Here is a 21,294-nt window from a genome sequence, read left to right as displayed (position 1 = left end):
GTGGCCAAAGGGGCCAGACTTAATTTGCTAGACCTCTCATATCTATGGGATATTTCACTCATTAGGCTTGATTCACTAAACTGTGATAACTCATATCACGGCTGCACTAGCGTTATTGCGGGTAATTTCGCATTTTGCGCAAAGTTGCACGCGAAACCGCTAGTGCGGCCAAGATATGGCTTATCACGGTTTAGTGAATCAAGCCCATAGTTCGCTTAAAGACATCAGACAAAGACTATGACCAGGTGTAAATGGAGGATATGTTGTGATAAAAACAAGGTTTCCTGGGAAGTGCCTATTTATCCTCTGTTTAGTTACTCTTGCACAAATCCTCTGTGTAAGTACAAAATCAAGGAACTAATTAGACAGTGATGCTGATCAATAATTTCAGAGTGCTGTCCATGGCCAAGAGCTGACAGACCATTCATCACCTTCACTTACATATATGAAGGGGAAGTATATGTAAAAACCAACATTTTTAATTTTCACGAATTTTTTTTGAATGAAAAGAACAATCCTACTAATATGCAGAACTAATAAAATGTTTCCGACATGGAAAGGTTTTTTTTGAAAGTGATACTGGTCCTAGCAATCAACACTCTTCATTCACAATAACACAGCATATGTAGAGTGCCAAGGGGGGGGGGGGGGGGGGTCTTAATGCTAAATACAGTAGTTATAGGTGTGTGTGTGTGTGTGTGTGTGTGTGTGTGTATGTGTGTGTGTGTGTGTGTATGTGTGTATGTGTGTGTGTGTGTGTGTGTGTGTGTGTGTGTGTGTGTGTGCGCGCGCGTGTGTGTGTGTGGGGGGGGGGGGCTCACTTTGTACAAATTCATAGTGCTTCTGATTCTCCTTGACCTACTTAGAACTCTATAACTACTGGGGGAGCAAGTTATAGTATGGTGCACAGTTTGGCACTGTGTTGCACTCTAATAAATACTGCATGAGGAGCATTGCAACAGCTCAGAGCAGGCATCAGATTCACATTGCTGAAGCCTGACCAATATGTGGTGTTCTCTTTTTGCTGTACTTAGCCGTATACCACTCAGGATTCTAAAGGGTTCAACACTTGTGTAGAGCTGCAAGCAGTGAGAAAAGTAATGAGGGTAAAGGGACAGTGCTGGGGCACAGCAGTGCCAGTATTTGTCCAACTTGTCGACAACTTGGCAAATTCATTCACCTTATTGGAAGTTGCAGGATTAGCTTAAATAAACGTATTCATTAGCTGGAACATAAAACGCATGGATATACTCAAGTCTGCAGAAACAAAGTGGCCTTTATACCTGTATTTACAGTCATAGATCCTGACGCCGGCTGCAGTAGAAGGGTTGTTGCTTATCATCACATTGAGAAAGTACTGCCGAGGATCTTCATTGGCATATTCAAATATCAGGGCATAAAGTCCAGCACGGGGGACAACCACTCTAAACTGGAGTTCCACCTATATAGAAGAGCACAGGTTGTCTGCTAAATACACACTGACATAACAAGTTACAAAGCCAGATTTGACATTTTTATGACACTTCATCCAATTAATGAAAAGTTTACATGTTTTTTTATTTGAGTATTTGCTGATTATTATAGTACACAGCTGTAAAACAAATAATAATTGTATAGGTCATTTGAGATCATTGCCAGTAAATGTCAAGCCAAGCTTTACTTTACTGATGGAAACTATTGCTGAATTATTTAGTATGTGATTCACTCATGCTTAACTACAAATCATATGGCGCAACATTGAAACTCAAAGTAAAACGGAGGTGACCTCTGGTCGCTGTAGAGAGGCTTCCCGCGTCCTCTTCCCTGGGTCCCTCCGGGCAGAGCTCCTCTTTAGGCACCAGCACGTGCACAAGCAGCTCCCACTCACTGTGCAGGCCTTCTTCTCATATCTGATCTTCAATCCAACAAGCTCTTGTCAGCTTTCTTCAGGGGGGATTGTAAGCAGCAACAGAGGGTCGGAGGATGGTGTGAGAAGTCTCTACAGGATCCAGAGGCTTCCCTCTTTTCTTAGATAAGTAGAGATTGCCCGAACGGTTCCCGGCAAACTTCCGGGGTTCGCGATCGCCGAGAACCACAAACTTTTCCGGAAGTTTCGATTCGCCCCCATAGTACATGATTAGGGTCAACTTTGACCCTCTGCATCACAGTCAGGAGGCACATTGTAGCCAATCAGGCTACACTCCCTCCTGGAGCCACTCCCCCCCCCCCTTATAAAAGGCAGGCAGCGTCAGGCATTTTACTCACTCGTGTGCCTGCAGTAATTAGAGAAGGGAGAGCTGCTGCAGACTCACATAGGGAAAGCTTAGTTAGGCTCAGGGGGCACACCCACGATAAGGTCGTTGCTTCATTGTGACAGACCAAATTCGACTCAGTCACTGTTGTTCTGTCATTGAGCTACCTCAGCCCGACCATATGGGCTTGAAACCCGACATCGCCTGCACTCTGGCCATGGTGCGCACCAGTCCAGCATGGCCATCACTATACAAACAGCTGTTTGTGGTGCGTTACACAGTGAGTTTGGTCTGTCAGTGTGAAGCAGTACATTAATTACACTGCCTGATTGATGTATACACATGCAAGATGTTTTAAAGCACTTTAGGCCTCCAATTTAGCAATAAAATGTGATTTCTGCCCTTAAAACGCTGCTTTGCATCAAATCCAGATTTTTCCCGGAGACTTTTGGCGTCTATCCCACTCCGCCATGCCCCCCCTCCAGATGTTACACCCCTTGAAACATCTTTTCCATCACTTTTGTGGCCATCATAAATGTTTCAAATTTTCAAAGTTCGCCTCCCCATTGAAGTCTATTGCGGTTTGTGAAAGTTTGCACGAATCAAACTTTTGCGGAAGTTCGCGTTCGCGGTTCGTGAACCGAAAATCGGAGGTTCGGGTCATCTCTATAGATAAGTGTTTTTTAACCCGTGGTTCAACTTGCTTACACTTTAAAGGTGAGTACTTAGGCAAAAGAATTGTTGCCTGCAGGGATTAGGACTTCATTCCACGTGTGACAGTTAGAGGCCCAATGCTGTACAGAGGCTTCTCTAACTCCAAAGCTAGCAAAGCATTCTGTTGATATGGCGGGGGTCAGAGGGACGCGGAACATGACAGAATGGCACTGGGGGGACAACAATTAACTCCTCCAGCACTCTTAATGGGTAGGATGGAGGCGCCCAATGTGTGTTCTATTTTAGTATTTTTAAATACAAATAAAAAATGATATAATAAAAACAGAAGTAATTGCTTAGCTCTCCAAAAGATAAAGACACCAGTAAGTTTTTATTCAAAAAGCTATCTGACAACGCATTTCAGGGGTCATAGCCTGCTTCCTCAGGTCAATACAAAATGCCTTGATAGCATAGGGGATAGAGTGTAGGCTCCTCAACTTTTAGATTAGAGGAGCCTGCACTCTATCCCCTATGCTATCAGGGCATTTTGTATTGACCTGAGGAAGCGGGCCATGACCCGTGAAACACGTTGTCAGATTGCTTTTTGAATAAAAACTTTTTTCCAGTTGAACTGGTATCTATATCTTCTGGAGAGCTAAGCAATTACCTCTCTATTATATCATTTTTTATTTGTATTTTAAAATATTAAAATAGAACACACATTGGGCGCCTCCATCCTACCCACTACCAGTCAGACCTCCTTTGGAGATAACAGCTTTGCAGTTTTTCTGGAAAGTCTATCGTACTACAGGAGAGCGACCAACCAGTATCCAGCAGGACCTGCAGGGAGGGTTAATTCCCTGCAGGCCTACACCGTGGTTGCAGGAACTGCAACCCACCTTTGTGAGTATATATCTATATAATTGTATCCTCCCTAAACCTGACGATATTGAACCATTGGACTCCCGGTCTCTCCCTACGTCTCACCTAGGTATTCTTGGCCCTTACAAGAATCACCAAAGAAAAAACCCTATACCATCCATACTCGAATAGGATGATCCAGCAGTCTGGATCTTTCACTGACCCATCAACATTGAATCAAGGAGCACTGTGCAAATGCTAGATATTCAGTATAGTTTATTAATTTTATATAATAATAATAATGATAATAATAATAAATAATTATAGTCACTGCTTAGGGCCCAAGGAAAAGTAATTCATAAAACAGTTCAGGGAGATGATTCAAAAACACAAAGACTGTGAATTAAGCTAGATAAGAACAGATAATAAATGAGATAAACAGATAAGGAGAGCGGTTTCGTAAGATACGTTTTGAGAGTGAACTCCATAGTGACATACATAACTCAGATATCAAGCAGAAGACTGCAGCATTGTTTTATTACCTTAATACATATAGAATAGTTACTATATTTTCTGTAAAAAAAAACTAAATATATACTGTATATTTCAAAGTTAAACAGCTTTCTAAACCGAAACCACAATTGGGCATAACATACAAATGTTTATAAAACCTTATTTACCTTATTAAAAACCTGTATCCTGTATCCCAACATCTTATCCACTATACTGTATAGTCTTCTTTTCTTGGCCCACGGTAGTGCCCTCTGTGAGAAAATCTACATCCCCTTGTCATATTTAGGTAGCATGACTTCTGCCATCTTACTTAATTATGTAATATCCTGTTCAACCTACAAGCAGAATGCTGCTACTTTCATACTGCCTTAAAGCCGCATCTACACGAGTAGATGCGGCCGCGATGCTCCTTATCAATCGAGCCGCTGATGCGGCTCGATTGATAAGATCCGACAGGACGGATCTCCGCACCGCCGATTCCCTGCTCGCTCCCCGCGAGGGGACAATGGCAGGGAATCGAGCGGAAGATAAGCGGCGCCGGCGGGGACGAGCGGGCACGAGCGAGGAATCAAATGCGGCGCACGCACGGCGAGCGGGGACGCGGCGGGCACGCGGAAGAGGCGATCCGGCGGCTAATCTACCTGTGTAGATGAGGCTTTAGAGGCTATCTCAGGTTTTATCTCCTTTAGAGATAAAACAACAGAAGCCTAGATAGCTCAATGGAAGCTCTGTGAATGACAATGTATCCAGAAGAAAATGAAATAAGCTCTATGGCCTAGTGCACACCAGAGGGGTTCTGCTGTGGTTTGCGATCAGCTTGCGGGTGCAGATCCGCTAGGTTAATGTATTTCAATGGGCTGGTGCACACCAGAGCGGGAGGCGTTTTGCAGAAACGCATACTCCCGGGCTGCTGCAGATTTTGGATTGCGGATGCGTTTCTGCTTCAATGTTAAGTATAGGAAAAACGCAAACCGCTCTGAAAAACGGCACTTCAGAGCGGACGCAAACCGCTCTGAAAAACGGCACTTCAGAGCGGTTTGCCAGGCGTTTTTTGTTACAGTAGCTGTTCAGTAACAGCTTTACTGTAACAATACATGAAATCTACTACACCAAAAACGCTTCACAAAACCGCAAAATGCTAGCTGAAACGCTACAGAAAAAGAAGAAAAAGCGTTTCAAAATCTGCTAGCATTTTGCGGATCTGCTAGCGGTTTTTGATGTGCACCAGGCCTATGGCCTGGTGCACACCAGAGGAGTTTTTCTGAGCGTTTTGAGTTTTTAAATCTGCTGCTAATGTTATCCTATGTGTCTGTGCACACTGGAGCAATGAGGTTTTGTAAAAAACCCCATAGCATTACATTGGGAAGAGCTTTTAGAGGTTTCAAAGCTCTTCTCAATGTAATGCTATGGTTTTTTTTTACAAAACCTCATTGCTCCAGTGTGCACAGACACATATGATAATATTAGCAGCAGATTTAAAAGCTCAAAACGCTCAGAAAAACTCCTCTGGTGTGCACCAGGCCTTAGGCCCAGTGCACACCAAAACCGCTAGCAGATCCGCAATATGCTAGCGGTTTTGGGAGCTGATTTCAGAGCGATTCTAGGTATGTTTAGAGAGGTTTTCTAAACATACCTAGCGGTTTTGCGTGCGTTTTTGTGTAGCAGATTACACATATTGTTACAGTAAAAGCTGTTACTGAACAGCTACTGTAACAAAAATGCCTGGCAAACCGCTCTGAACTAGCGTTTTTCAGAGCGGTTTGCGTTTTTCCTATACTTTACATTGACGCTTCCGAAAACCGCAAACGCGCAGCAGGAGGCGCGTTTGCGGCTTGGCAAAAACCGCAAACCGCCGGTGTGCACCATCCCACTGCAATACATTAGACAAGCGTTTTTAGAGGCGGATGCGGCCGGCGGATCGCTCCAAAAACCGCTCGGTGTGCACTGGGCCTAAATGTGACTGTAGTTTCAGTTGAAGTTTTGGACTCTATAGCAAAAACCTATCAAATGAGAGATCCTGAAACAACTGAAAACTTGCCTTTTCCCCACAAAGTTATTACTAAGTGCAGCTCTGTTCAGAGATAATTTTACAGTAAAATGTGAACAACTTACTTGATTCCCTGAAATGTCAGCTAATGGAGGGAGTGCGCTACTTGGCTGGCGAACGATTATCGGTCTGCTTATCCCATCTTGTTTGAAGAACTGCATATCAGGACCACGGACGCACCTAAACCTTTCCATTGGCAAATGCTGGTAAATAAGGCAGCTTGAAAAGAAAGGGAAATGTGTAAATCAAAGCTCTCATTCTGCAGACATATTTATGAATCACTCCTATCTACCATCTAAGTATACCATCTATCAGCTTATTACTTAGGGCTCTTTCATACAGGCAGCTGCTCTCTTGCACTGTAGCTCTCAGTACCGGTGGTGGACAGAGGCCCCTCCCCCTCCCCATGCAGTCACATCTGAGCACAGCCTTGCTCAGAGGCAATGTTGCAGTTCTTTGCATGGTGACATGTGTGGTGTTACAAACACCACCATTTAGAGTGCATTTAAACTGCACCTGAATGGCGTTTGTGGGTGGCAGACGGAATGCTGAACGTCCCGACAAGTGTGCAGTTCAGCCTCCCGTATGAAAAAGGCCTCAGTGTGTTTAAGTCTAATCCTTTTCTATTTGAAACAAAGGGGTATATTAACAAAAATAATTGTAAACTTAAAGGAATACTATCGATGTATGCATTTATTTTTAAATGCTGTATGTTGTAGCACACATTAGGGCAAGTACTAGGAGCAATTTGATTCCTCACACAGCTGTTCCTCTCAGCTGTAAAATCCTCCATCAGTTTTGGCGTCAGTGTTGGATACAAAATGTATCTAATACTGAGCTCCCAGAGGGCTAGACCATATCTCTGCACAAGGGAGTTGCTATCAACTCCTCAGTTTATAGTTTAATTATCACCTTGCTGAAAGAATCTTGTTGATATGGTGGTAAGGGGTTAAAGATTCTAGCAATGTGTGTTTATTATCTTTGCTTCTCTTGACTGATAAAGATACTAATAATGCTAATTGTAGACAGTGGTCTGCCCCTCTCAGCAGCTTGTAAAGTGGATGCAGCCTGGAGTGAATCACCTCAAGCAGGCAGCCAGTCTGAGTGTAAACACATACTAGTATTATAGCTTGTTATATTCCAGCAATGTTACAGCTCATTTAGTTACCTGTTACCACCTCAGATCAGCCTATTTCTCCTCTTGTCTGCTTCATGCTGTGAGTGACACAGTGAAATATATTTGTGAGCTGTGTGACAGAGTAACCAAGCAGCTCAGGGTGACCCAAACTACTATGAGCTGTGTGAGAAATGAACTTTTAAGCAGGGATAGCGAGAGAGAGACCTGGGTGAATAAATAAAGTGCCCCTAGCACTAGTGGTAATGTGTACACTAATATAGAGTATTAAAAAAAAAGTCGTTTCAATCGATAGTATTTCTTTAACGTGTGCAAGTTAAGCTTGCCAGGAATTACGCAATTTTTGTTGCAAGTTATTTACATGCTTGTGTAACAGGGAACATAACCATTCTGTGTTTGTATTAAGTTTCATAAGCAAAGGAGAGCATTTCCCAAATCTCTTCTATGGTGATACAAGCAAAGTGTGGTCTGGTGTAAGGCTAGGTCCACCCTTGTCCGTTCGGGATCGAGTCAGTTTAAAACGGATCAATTTTTCTAAACTTTTTTTTTTCGTCCCCCCGTTTTTTTCTAAAAATGCTTTTTGCAGCACACGTTTCCAGTACATGGAAACGTATGCCCAGCCATGGGGGGAGAGGGGGCTGCCATGCTGGAGGGGGTAGCAGCCAGGATGGGAGGGGCAGCGAGTGGCGGGGAGGGGGGGGGGGTCGCCCAGCCTTTCCTTACCAGGGTCGCCCGTCTTCACTCCCTTCCAGCTATTTGTGCAAAATTTGTTAAAATGTATAGTGGCAGCAAGCGGGGAACTAACCAATGCCGCCCTCTATACTTCGGAGGGCGGTATTGCAGGAAGTGACGTGGCGAGAGGAGGAAGTGGAGAGAAGGTAAGCTCCTCACTTGCTGCATACTTTACATTTTAACAAATTTTGCACAAATGGCTGGAGGGGGAGCGGGGATGGGGGACCCAGGTGAGGGAGGGGGGGATGACAACCCCTCTCCCCGCTGACTGCTGTCACCCGTCCTGGCTGCTACCCCCTTCAGCATGGCGGCCCCATCCCTACCAACAGGCTGGGACACAGAAATGGATCCATTTCTGTGTCCAAAACTGCCTGTGTAGAGGGGGATCCGTTTTTACATTGCCCCTCTGTGTATGCAGGAGCAATCACGGTCCGGGAAAATACTGCAAATCTGGACAGTCCTTCAGGTTTTTAAACGGATCCCCCTGAACGCAGTAGGATCATTTTTATTTTAAATGAAGGATGCTATCTTTAACATTGGCAAAACGGAGCCACGAATACGTTTTTAAACCAAGTGTGAACCTACTGTCATGCAGATTCACATGCATGGTACAATTTTATGCTGCTGACAGTCCATTTTATTTCCCACACAAGAATTCGGAAGCAGGCCATTGATTTCAATAGGCTGCCTTTTCCCATCTGAATTTGCGTGCAGGAATATGGACAGAAATCACAGCAGTGAAAACTTACCCTAAGGCTGCTTGCACACCAAGACGTTACAGGCGCACGTTAGTGCGCCTGTAACGCTCCCCCAACGCACAGCAATGTAACACAAGTGGGCTGTTCACACAGCCCACGTTGCGTTACATGTAACGCTGCACGTTCTGTGCAAAGTGCAGCATGCTACGGCGTTGGAGCGGCTATAGCCGCGTTAGACTGTTTGCACATGCGCAGAGGGGGGCGGAGAGGAGGCGGGGAGAGCCAGCTACAGTAGCCGCGCACATGGCTACTTAATATTCACTGCACTGGCGGGCGCTGATTGGCCGGCGGGACCACGTGATGCGGAGTGTCTCGCTCCGCATCACGTGGTCCCGCTGGCCAATCAGCGCCACTCTGGGAGATATTATGGGCATCGAGCAGCCTAACGCGGCTCACTCTACCGTCGGCTTTTGCAGCACCATACGTTGTGTTAGGTGCACGTTATGCGACCTTAACGTGCCACCTAACACAACGTCTTGGTGTGCAAGAAGCCTTAAAGGATACCCAAAAAGTCACATGACATGATGAGATAGACATGGGTATGTACAGTGTCGAGCACACAAATAACTATGCTGTGTTGCATTTTTTCCTTTCTCTGCCTGAAAGAGTTAAATATCAGGTATGTAAGTGGCTGACTCAGTCCTGACTCAGACAGGAAGTGACTACAGTGTGAAACTCACTGATAAAAAATTTCAACTATAAAACACTTTCCTAGCAGAAAATGGCTTTAAGGAGATAAAAAGGGTCAATAGTTCATAGATTTTAGCTCTGGCATACTTTAATGAATGTGTCATTGAGCAAAACAATAAAACAGTTAAAACTTAAAAACTAGATTTAAATATAAAATAAAACTGTGGAATCTATTAAAAAGTCATTTTTACGAGAAGGAAGATAGATACAATTGTAAGGTATTACCTTGTTAACTTAACTTGTGTTCTTTGGCAAACAGTATATTTTTGGACCACACGTCTCAATAACAGGAACTTGATTTGTTTAATGCATTGTCGGTTAAGCATAGAGCCTTTTATTCTGCCTCTTTAGTTACCTTGATTGACATAAGACAAAGTGAAGCTACTGAGGCTATAATGGAATATTGATTATTTTGCTGAAGCCGGTTAAGGCAGTTGTGCTTACAATTCTAAAATCAGAAGCAAAGATTGCTGATGTTTAAATATTAAAGTGCATGGATACATTCCAAAATGCATTATGCACATCTGCTCTCCCACCACCTGCACAGGGTAAACAGACATTTGCAGAAGTAAATAATGCTGAGGGGGGACCACTTCTTGCAGACACCAGATTGCTGGTTATGTGACCGATGTGATACTTTCCAAAACACCATTGGAGCAGATTACTGGGAGTGTCCTTAATTAGAGTTCTATAACAGTGATCTGCAAACTTGGCTATCCAGCTGTTAAGGAACTACAAGTCCCAAAATGCATTTGACTTTATGAATCACGACTGTAGCTGTCAGACTCCCGCAATGCATTGTGGGACTTGTAGTTCCTTAATAGCTGGAGATCCAAGTTTGCAGATCACTGTTCTAGAGGAATGCAGCCCAATCAAAGAAAAGTTTGCCCACCCCTGGGCTAACCCCTGTACTCAGGGTAAATAAAGAAAACTAAGCGCTATCCAGGTACAGCTAGAAAGGGGAGGAGTTTAACTTCTCATTTCAGCTGTTATACAGGTCTCTGCCCCTGCACCGGCGGGAACCCCCGGGTCGGCAGCTGCGAGTGGAGATGCGGCATGGGACATGTCGGCTGCAAGGGGCTGGAGGAAGCCCCGGGTAAGTAAAACATGGGGCAGCACAATTTGCTTTATGTTTCCTTTAAAGGACAACTGAAGTGAGAAGGACATGGAGGGCAACATATTTATTTCATTTTAAACAATGCAAATTGCCTGGCTGTCCTGCTGATCCTCTAATACTTTAAGTCACAGATCCTGAACAAGCAGGCAGATCAGATGTTTGACTTACATTTAACTGCATTTGCTGCATGCTTGTTTCAGCTGTGGTATTCAGACACTACTGATGCATGAAAGATCAGCAGGGCTGTCAGGCAACTGGTATTATTTAAAAACAATTAATATGGCAGCCGCCATATCCCTCTCAGTTCAGGTGTCCTTTACGTAGTCCCTCATACTGCAAAGATTTGGTAAAATTTTACAATCATTAATGGGCACCTTTAAACATAATAAAAGTTGTGCTGTCTTTTTCCATAACTGACAATAAACTTTATCAAGTGGTAGTTGAAGATCTGTACTGGTGTAATCCATTGAAAAAAACAGTATATCTTTGTGTAAGTTACATAGGAACATAAGTGTCCCAGATAGAAATTGCAGTATTCCATGTAGAGTGTAGTCATTTGATTTTTACTTTTCATAATATCATATCAAACAATTTAGCTGCAGGCTCATAAAGCTGTACTCACTTTTCACCAATTGGTCCATTATAACCACACGGCTCTGTAACACTTAGCTGGAGAATGGGGGCCTCGTAGTAATCACTTGGCAGCAGCACAAGGTAGTCCTGATACAGAGAAATAATACATGAATTGGTGTAGCTGTTATAGTTCAGAGGTCTACACTGTTATCTGTGCAAACTAAAATGCAATCGTATAGCCAGCTGTAAAAGTGAATGAGTTCTATATACTAAGAGAACCTGAATGATCCAGGAAGCAAGGCCAAGATTATTTACGGTATTTAATTAGTCTAATATTAATTAGCAAGTGCTTGCAACCCACACAAGTCATATCAGAGCACAGCAAAGACTATTGAACAGATCAAATCAATTGGGGGCCACAACCAGCAACGTCTAATAGACGCCTGTGTTAATTATATATATCTGGTGTCCAATCGGTGATCTGGACATTCTGATGTGGCTAGTAGTTGATCAGCTACTACATACTAATTAATGGTTGTAGCCAATCGTAGATCAACCTTCAAACATTCTGGTTGATGAGAACTGACAATAAACTCGCCTAATTCAGTGATAGTAATATGCCACTTGCTGACGCTTCTCATTGACATGCTAACACCAGGAAGTATGGAAGTATGGAGGAACAGTAGGGATCTGGCGTTGAGGCCTGCCGAGAGTGGGACAGAACGCATTGCGGCAGTCAGCCCGGGAGACCGCATGGGGTGGAACCTGCTTTAAACATTCCAAACAATACACTTTGCCTGTTTTTATATGTGAATGCATTCTTTTAATAATATATTACTAGATTAAATGGCATTGCGCAATAAAAAGCCCCATGCTTGATTCTGAGGTAATTGCTGAGGACCTGAGTATTGAGAAGCATTGAAAATCTTATGGTGTGGAGCCTGTGATATTGATTCTGCAGTGGAAATATTTGTGTCATAAGGTGTGAAGATCCAGAGGAGGAGAAAGGAGCCTATGTAATACCCCGGAAGCTATGCTGGCCACTGTAATCGTAGTCTAGCCACTCCAAGGGGTGAGGGCCCTTTTCCACTAGCAATCGCTAGCGTTCACGCTGAACGCTAGCGATTGCTGAATCGCAATTAGCGGCGATTCCCCGACGTTCGCGGCCGCGATTTTGCTATGCTATGCACTACATAGCAAAATCGCGGCAAAAGTCGCTCCGCGGCGCGATCGCGATCAAGTAAAAAACGAATCGCGGTAGTGGAAATGACCTACCGCGATTCCTATGTTAAAAAGCAAACCGTAGCGATTGTAAAATCGCTAGCGGTTTGCGTTTTTGCGATTCAGCCAGCGCAAACGCGCTGGTGGAAAAGGGCCCTGAATGTGTTTTTTGACTTGGTGGAGGAAATGACCTGCTAGAGATAAGGAAGTGCTGGCTTAAACTGATCAACTTAATCTTGCTTAGGCTGTAGACACACTATGAGTGCTTTTCTGACCGTCAGCGATTTCTGATTTAAAAAAAAAATGCTCCCAATGACTTGCTTTAAAGGACAACTGAAGCGACAGGAATATGGAGGCTGCCATATTGAATTCCTTTTAACCAATACCAGTTGCCTGACTGTCCTGCTGATGCACTGCCTCTAATACTTTTAGCCATAGCCCCTGAAAAAGCATGCATCAGATTAAGTGTTTCTGACATTATTGTCAGATCTGACAAGATTAGCTGCATGTTTGTTACTGGAGTTAGACACCACTGCAGCAAAATAGATCAGCAGGGCTGCCAGGCAACTGGTATTGTTAAAAAAGGAAATAAATATGGCAGCCTCCATATTCTTCTCACTACAGTTGTCCTTTTAAATTGCGGTGAAATCACAGCAATCGCAATTTTTCAAAAAATCATGATTGTGGCGATTTTACCACGATATCCTGTGGTTTAACTAAACAATACATTTGACAGTACATTCTTCCCCCCCCTCATAAAGGGGGAAGCACACATGAACCAACAGCACAGGGACTGGTTATTGTTGTGCTGCACTGTGGGGTGTTTCCCATAGCGCGCTCTCTCATTGTTCTTCATTGAATGTGAAAAAATGGAATAAAAGTTATCGTACAAATAAAAAAAATCACATTTAAGTCAGCACAAAAACATGACAGATGGAGAATGACATTTTAAATCTCATTAGTTCATAAGGAGTATTTCAAGCACCAATTGCCTGGCTCTCCTGCTGATCATCTGCCCCCAATACATTTAGCAATAGACCCTGAACAAGCATGCAGCAGATCAAAGGTTTATGGCTGAAGTCTGACTGGATTAGCTGCATGCTTGTTTCAGGTGTGTGATTCAGATACTACTTCAGCAAAAGTGATCATCAGGATGCCAGGTAACTGGTGTTGTTTAAAAGGAAATAAATGTCAGCCTCGCTATCCCTATCACTTCAGGGGTACTTTAAACACAGTCTGGTGTGAATTTAAAAAAATACTGAAGGTATGCAAAATAAAAACACTGCAGAAAATGATAGACCAGACTAATGCCACATTTTTAGTCTATAACATTTATTTCAGATGTTGGCAATGTAAAATGATCACACTGCCATCAACTTGCACTACATTCCAATGTGGTCATTCCATGAAAAAAGAGTTATGTCATTTCCATCTGGTTCCATGGTGTGTCATTTGCCAAAAAAAGCATAATCTAAATCGAATAAAACAGCAAAATTCTAATAAAATTGTTCAGTGTTCAGTGATGCCAGTCAAATAACTGAACTGATTACAAAAACGAATGCTTGGTTCTCCACATATATTAGCACTGTGAAATTGTGGATGATTTATAATCTTCATGCATCAAGAGATCTAGGGCTCTATTCACTAAGCATTATCGCATTCGGTAAGACTGAAAACAGTTGATTTTACTGAGCACCTTCCCAAATTACAATTCACTAAACCTATTATCACACAGAAAAATTGATATTACCAACTAGTGAGGTAAATTACTTGTGCGTTAAATGCCTCAGGAAATGTCAAGAAATTGCAAGTCAGAAAGATGTTCATATTCGGTAAACCGGGCAAAAGTGTTTGGTGTTTTTCTCCAGCTCATAGCAACCGGTATCTCATTCTTTCCATGCTCTCTCTGTGTGGTAGATTTGACAGACAGCCTTTGGGGAGAGCCAGGCAGCCAACAGGGAGAGCCACACAGCCCTGCTTCTCACGCTGATTTGATGCAATGGAGTATGGGGTGGGTCTTCACTCTCACAGAGCAGAGGAGGGTGACATTTTTGAGGCTTTTCTGCATTCCTTTAGTTGTGAAAATCTGTATTCTGGCATGCAGAAGAGCTCCCCCTGGTGGCTGCAGCACCTCTAAAGGGATGACGGGTATGCACTGGACAGAAAACCCTGACTCATACTGTACACACAGCTTCCTGCTTCACCGCTGACCTGCTAAACGGCTGGTAAGTGACACTTACCGAGCAGGAGTAAATTGTAAATTGTACGTTAAATTACCGAACGCGGAAGATCTTTAGTGAATTTTGAGAAAAAAATGTAAAATACATAGTTACATAGTTATTTTGGTTGAAAAAAGACTTACGTCCATCGAGTTCAACCAGAGAACAAAATGCGATATTTTACAAACCAAAACTATTTTACCGAACTGCCCTTAGTGAATAGAGCCCCTAGTCTTTGTGACAGCAATTACACTCAGTCAATGAACAAAACCTCATTAATTATGAAAATGATTACAAAAGGCCCTATACTCTGAGGGCTAATAGCATTACATTTACATATATATACACACAGAGAAATGCAGCCTGCATGTATATAGTTTAGCGTGTCTAATTCCTCTTCATTTGTCTCTAATCACAAGTTTCAATTCTCTCCCCTGTGTCACCTGACTGCCATAGCAGATAAGCTCATGTGAAAGCACAGGATGTTAACAATATAGCAATTTGGTTTGGTTCCCAACTGCTTCTGAGCTAAGTGCTTCTGCCTTACTGTTACTAATTTTTGCCTGGATTTTGACTACTCTCCGCCTGCCGCCTGCACCGACCTCTGCCTGGATTTTGACTACTCTCCGCCTGCCACCTGCACCGACCTCTGCCTGGATTTTGACTAAACTCCGCCTGCCACCTGCACCGACCTCTGCCTGGATTTTGACTACTCTCCACCTGCCGCCTGCACGGACATCTGCCAGGATTTTGACTACTCTCTGCCTGCCGCCTGCACCGATCTCTGCCTGGATTTGACTGCTCTCTTCCTGCCTTATTTGCACAGTTTCACATTTTTTTAAGTTTATTCATAAATTTAATAAATTCAACAATTTTGTGTTCCAGTCTTTTATTTACATGACAGAATGTCTACCAGGCTTTTATTCTGATATATTTTGGTGAGTTATGACTTAAGAATTGGAGGCCTAAAATCCTTGAAAAAAATGTACTGCTTTTGACTCATAATTCCAGACAGATATGCACCGCCAGGGAGATTAACCACCCTGGCGTTCTATTAAGATCGCCAGGGCGGCTGCGGGAGGGTTTTTTTTAAATAAAAAGAAAAATATTTCATGCAGCCAACTAAAAGTTGGCTGCATGAAAGCCCACTAGAGGGCGCTCCGGAGGCGTTCTTCCGATCTCCTCCGGCGCCCAGAATAAACAAGGAAGGCCGCAACGAGCGGCCTTCCTTGTTTTGCTTACATCGTCGCCATAGCGACGAGCGGAGTGACGTCATGGACGTCAGCCGACGTCCTGACGTCAGCCGCCTCCGATCCAGCCCTTAGCGCTGGCCGGAACTTTTTGTTCCGGCTACGCTGGGCTCAGGCGGCTGGGGGGACCCTCTTTCGCCGCTGCTCGCGGCGGATCGCCGCAGAGCGGCGGCGATCAGGCAGCACACGCGGCTGGCGAAGTGCCGGCTGCGTGTGCTGCTCTTTATTTGATGAAAATCGGCCCAGCAGGGCCTGAGCGGCAGCCTCTGGCGGTGATGGACGAGCTGAGCTCGTCCATATCGCCCGGCTGGTTAAGGTTATAGGACAGTAGGTAAAGGGAAGCTGTGTATGGTAGAAATGGTGGTCAGTGTGTCTCAGGCCTTAGACAAGCTCTGCTAGTGGGTCACAGGCCTTAATATAATTTAGTGAAAACTGTATATTTTTTTCTCATCGCTCTAGAATTACTCATAGCTCATAATGAGACATTTTCAGTGAAATATTTCTGGCCGTATCATATATGATGCATGCCGTTCCAAGCAAAGATCTGCTAAGCTGCAGTGTGTGTAACCAGAAAGGAAGACCCTTACCAAAAGCACACCTTCCACCACGATTTTAATGATCCAGTTTCCAGGCACCAATGAGAATGGCTCTGCAAAGCTTTTTCCTGGCACAGTAACAAAGGCCGGCTCTCTGCTGGGATCGAACACGATATCTTTGACATCTAATGACCCTATAAATTAAACATGTTACTTCAAGGCTTTAATAGTAAAAAAAAAAAAAAAAAACATTTCTTAGTTTTCTCCAGTGATCTGGACTGTACATGGTAGGACACATACAAACAGTAAAAAGAAAAAAAGAAAATAGTTGTGGTAAAGTTTGCGAGAGATTAAAAAAGGGTACTGACTCCTACTAACTGACAATCATGAGGAAGAGAAAACAAAAACAAAAAACTTTATTAGGAAGCACCATACAATTCATTTTGTAGGCAAACCAGCTAAAAGAAGCGTGACTAAAATGGGTGCCCGCTAAATATCGAGCACCAGGGCCACCTGCTATATGAACTGCGGCTACACAAAAATGCCGGGGGGGGGGGGGGATTAAGGTTAGGCACCACCAGTGGGGAGGTTAAGGTTAGACACCACCAGGGGGGGTTTAAGGTTAGGTACCACCAGCGGAGAGTTTAAAGGATCCCCGAGGTGACATGTGATATGATGAAATAGACGTTTTTCGAATTTTCGAATGGTTATCTATAATACTTAAAGGGAACCTGTACTGGGTAAAATTATTTAAAATAAACACATGAGGTAACTTCAAATGAACATTAAATAGTTACCTTGCCATCAGTTCCTCTCAGAAGCTCACCATTTTCTTCTGACAATGATCCCTTCCAGTTCTGACAACATTTTGTCAGAACTGAAATATATCAGTTGCTGTCAGTTATATATCAGTTGCTGTCAGTTATTGCTGAGTGGACAACTGGTATGCCCGGTAATGTCCATGTTTCCCTATGGCTCAAGTGGATGATGTTACAGTTTAACAGTGTGCTGACCAGAAAGCTGTTATGGGGTAAGGGCCATTTTCAAAATGGAGGATGGAGAATTCCTTTGATCACAGTGGACATACAGGACACGGGAGAGGAGAAAGAGATTAAGGAGTAGACTACATAGGAGGTAAGTATGACTTGTGTATGCTTATTTTGACTTTTAATTTTCAGTTCAGGTTTTCTTTAAGTAAATATTATTGATGTTTTGCTATGTAAAATGTGTGATGTGAGAAATATGTGCTATCTATAGGCACTGATTCCAGCAGAAGAGAGCAGAGACCACACCTCCCCCGACACAATCTCTCTCACCTAAGCTTTTATTTTATGCCTTTTTAAGACGTATGTGCAGGGTCGGACTGGGACACCAAGGGCCCACCAAAAAAGTTTTAGCCTGGAGCCCGCCCGCCCCTCCCCCCCCCCCCCCCCCCCCATTTTGGGCTCACATACACATGTACTCTAGAAATTTTGCATGATTATGGTAGAGAATAGATTGCAAGCACTTCTGAGGACAGTCTCCAATAAGGACAGGTCCACATGCGCCGCAGCAAAAATAGATTGGTGTCACCAAGCAATGCAACATAATGGGTCATGGGCAGACTTAAGAAAAAAAAAAAAAAAGCCAACAAAATAAGTAGCGGTGTTATTTACAGAGATTAGGTCCGACCAGATACATTTTAGATAAAAATAATCAAGTAGTTACATGCCTCATGATAATTCATCAAGTAGTCAAATGGCAGCAGATTTCCTGACAAAATGCAATCAGATTGGTGGCAGATTTCCCCACAAAATACAATCAGATTGGCAGCAGATATCCCCACAAAATGCAATTAGATTGGCGTCAGATTTCCCCACAAAATACAATCAGATTGGCGGCAGATATCCCCACAAAATGCAACTAGATTCGCAGCAAATATCCCCACAAAATGCAATCAAATTGGCGGCAGATTTCCCCACAAAATACATATTGGTGGCAGATATCCCCACAAAATGCAATTAGATTGGCAGTAGATATCCCCACAAAATGCAAATAGATTGGCGGCAGATATCCCCACAAAATGCAATCAGATTGGCGGCATATTTCCCCACAAAATATAATTAGATTGGCGGCAGATATCACTACAAAGGCAGGTCCCCAATTAGTGGGGGCCCCCATGCTGGAAGGGGGGGCAGTGGGCACAGAGTGGCGGGGAGGGGGGGAAGCCTCCCCCTCTCACTCACCTGAAGCCCCCCCCCCCCCAGTTTAGGTAGGCAGGTCACAGGTGTCCCCAGTTAGGTAGGCAGAGAGGCTCAGCCAGGTCTAAGTTCCCCGCAGCTTGGAAGGGGGGGCAGTGGGCACAGAGCGGCAGGGAGGAGGGGAAGCCTCCCCCCCCTTCCTCACCTAGCCCCCCCCCCCCCTTCTGAGCTCCCCCCTCCATAATTGCAGCCAGCAGCAGCAGCGGGAAATAGCTTACCGGCATCAGATCGACAGCTCTGTATGCTGCTGCTGGTCTCCGTCTTCTGCGCTGCACTGTCTCATCATGCTCTCACAGGAAGTACTGTGAGAGCGTGATTGGTCAGTCAGTGCAGGAGACCAGAACAGCCCAGCGGCACGCAGAGCTATCGATCTGATGCCGGTAAGCTATTCCCCGCTGTTGCTGCTGGCTGCAATTCTGGAGGGGGAGGAGCGTGGAAGGGGGGGCCCTAGGTGAGGTAGGGGGGAGGCTTCCCCCCCTTCCCGCCGCTCTGTGCATAATTTTCCCCCTTCCAAGCTGTGCCCCCCTCCTTCTCAGCTCTGGGGCCCCAGGAGGCGGGGCGGCTGGGGCCCACCGATGGAAAAATCGGTGGCTCGGTGTCTCAGTCCGAGCCTGCGTATGGGTCATTTGGCTGTCGGTGAGTTGGGCGCAGGGTGAGCCAAATGACAGCTCACCCTGCTGCCACTCGAATTCCTGTCGGTGTTACATACTATTAGCCCTCCGAGCAACTCAGAGGGAGATGTAATTCGGGGTCTGGTGATCGCTGGATCCCCGAATTACCCTTGCACAGGGCGTGTACCATAGCACTAGTGCTATGGCTGCTCCCTGCTTCAGCACCCAGTGCTCACCTGTTTCATTTTTAAGTGCCTAGTAAAATCCCGTCCACACACACACCTTTTAGACGTTGGGTTGGTCAGCTATGCATGTAAGGTTATTGCTGGTTAAAGTTTGCAGCCAAGCTATAACATAGAGCACTGTTTCCCAACCTATGTGCCGCGACACATTCATGTGTCGCGGCAGTCTCGGGGATGTGTCGCCGCTCTGCTGTCTTCCTCCCACGCTCTCTGCCTCTGCTCCGTGTAATTAGAGCAGGGCTACAAGAAAATGGCCACCGCTGTCCACAAACACGGACGACGGCGGCCATTTTGTTGTAGGCCTGCTCTAATTATACACAGAGTGGAGATAGAGCAGAGAGTGGGGCGCTGAAGAGACGTCATCGCTGGAATTCACGGAGCTGGGTGAGTGAGCCACCTGCTCATACTACCTGGGGGGAACACCAAGCTCCTATGCTTGTCTACCTACACCTAACATCCTAAACTGGGGAGGCCTATGCTTAGCTAACCATACTAATTGCACCCTGCAAACCTATACTGCGGACACCTATATACTTTTACTGCAGGCACCCATATACCTATGCTAAGGACACCTATATACCAATACTGCAATCACCTACATACCTTTACTGGGGACACCTATATTACAGGCACCTACATACCTATACTGCGGGCACCTATATACCAATACTGCAGGCACCTACATACCTTTACTGGGGACACCTATATACCTATATTACAGGCACCTACATACCTATACTGAGGGCACCTACATACCTATACTGCGGGCACCTATATACCTATACTGCAGGCACCTACATACCTATACTGAGGGCACCTATATACCTATATTGCAGGCACCTACACCTGACTTTCTATACTACTGGGGGCACCTATGCTGTGCTACCTATATTGAGGGTACCTACACCTGACTTCCTTTACTGGGGCACCTGTACTTGGCTAACTAACTACTTATACTGAGTCTGAGGGCTTTTTTTTTAAAAAGAGGGCTGGGGGGCAAACCGTGGCTAAAATGTGCAGTGTAAATGGTCGTTGCTGTGCGATCATTCTAAATCAGGCGGGGGAGGGGGGGATGTGTCACGGAGATCTGAGCATTTGGTGTCATGTGTCACGACTTCGAAAACGTTGGGAACCACTGACAAAGAGGGTTGGATTTAAGAAATTTCTAGCTCACGCTCCTATTCATTGTCAGAAACGGTAAACTGGGGACTACTGTACACCATTGCTTATGAAGTTTTCATATATACTGCAGCCCCTGCATGGAGCTGACAGCAGAGTGGTTATTCTCCCCGCTAGAGAACAGCTACCACACCTCAGTCCCTGCTGTGGAAAGTGCAAAAGCATAAATTCTTAATTTGCCAACCTTTCAGCAGCATAATGTTTCATTGTGACACCTTACCAATTTTTTATAAAATTCAGTTTAAGTCTGATAGATAACTTATGTTCCCCAGTGTCCTCTCTCCAGCGCAGGAGAACCTAAGTAAATAAATCCTACTATGACCCTAACGGTTAACCCATGTAGAACAGGCATGTGGTTTATTTAGGCATGCTAGTATATTCTATGTATTATCCCAGGAGTTAACAGTACCATTCACCTGCAGAGATGTTTGGCCAAGTTACACCAGCCCAACTCCACATGACAACACTGCTTGACATAATTAAGG

General features: G+C 44.5%; 1 protein-coding gene across 1 annotated transcript in view; it reads right to left on the bottom strand.

Annotated features, from left to right (window-relative positions):
* LOC137518877 (laminin subunit alpha-3-like) overlaps positions 1-21,294 on the bottom strand; it is a 303,606-nt gene that overhangs the window by 173,707 nt on the left and 108,605 nt on the right. The window contains exons 23-26 of the mRNA XM_068237275.1: positions 16,589-16,731; positions 11,361-11,458; positions 6,372-6,525; positions 1,284-1,441 (exon numbers count right to left, since the gene is read on the bottom strand). Coding sequence (XP_068093376.1) covers positions 1,284-1,441; positions 6,372-6,525; positions 11,361-11,458; positions 16,589-16,731 — 553 coding nt within the window. The remainder of the gene's footprint in view (positions 1-1,283; positions 1,442-6,371; positions 6,526-11,360; positions 11,459-16,588; positions 16,732-21,294) is intronic.

The sequence above is a fragment of the Hyperolius riggenbachi genome, chromosome 5, assembly GCF_040937935.1.
Source record: "Hyperolius riggenbachi isolate aHypRig1 chromosome 5, aHypRig1.pri, whole genome shotgun sequence".
Classification (NCBI taxonomy): Eukaryota; Metazoa; Chordata; class Amphibia; order Anura; family Hyperoliidae; genus Hyperolius; species Hyperolius riggenbachi.
The sequence above is the reverse complement of the archived record's forward strand: the minus strand, read 5'-3'. Positions and strand labels throughout refer to the sequence as shown.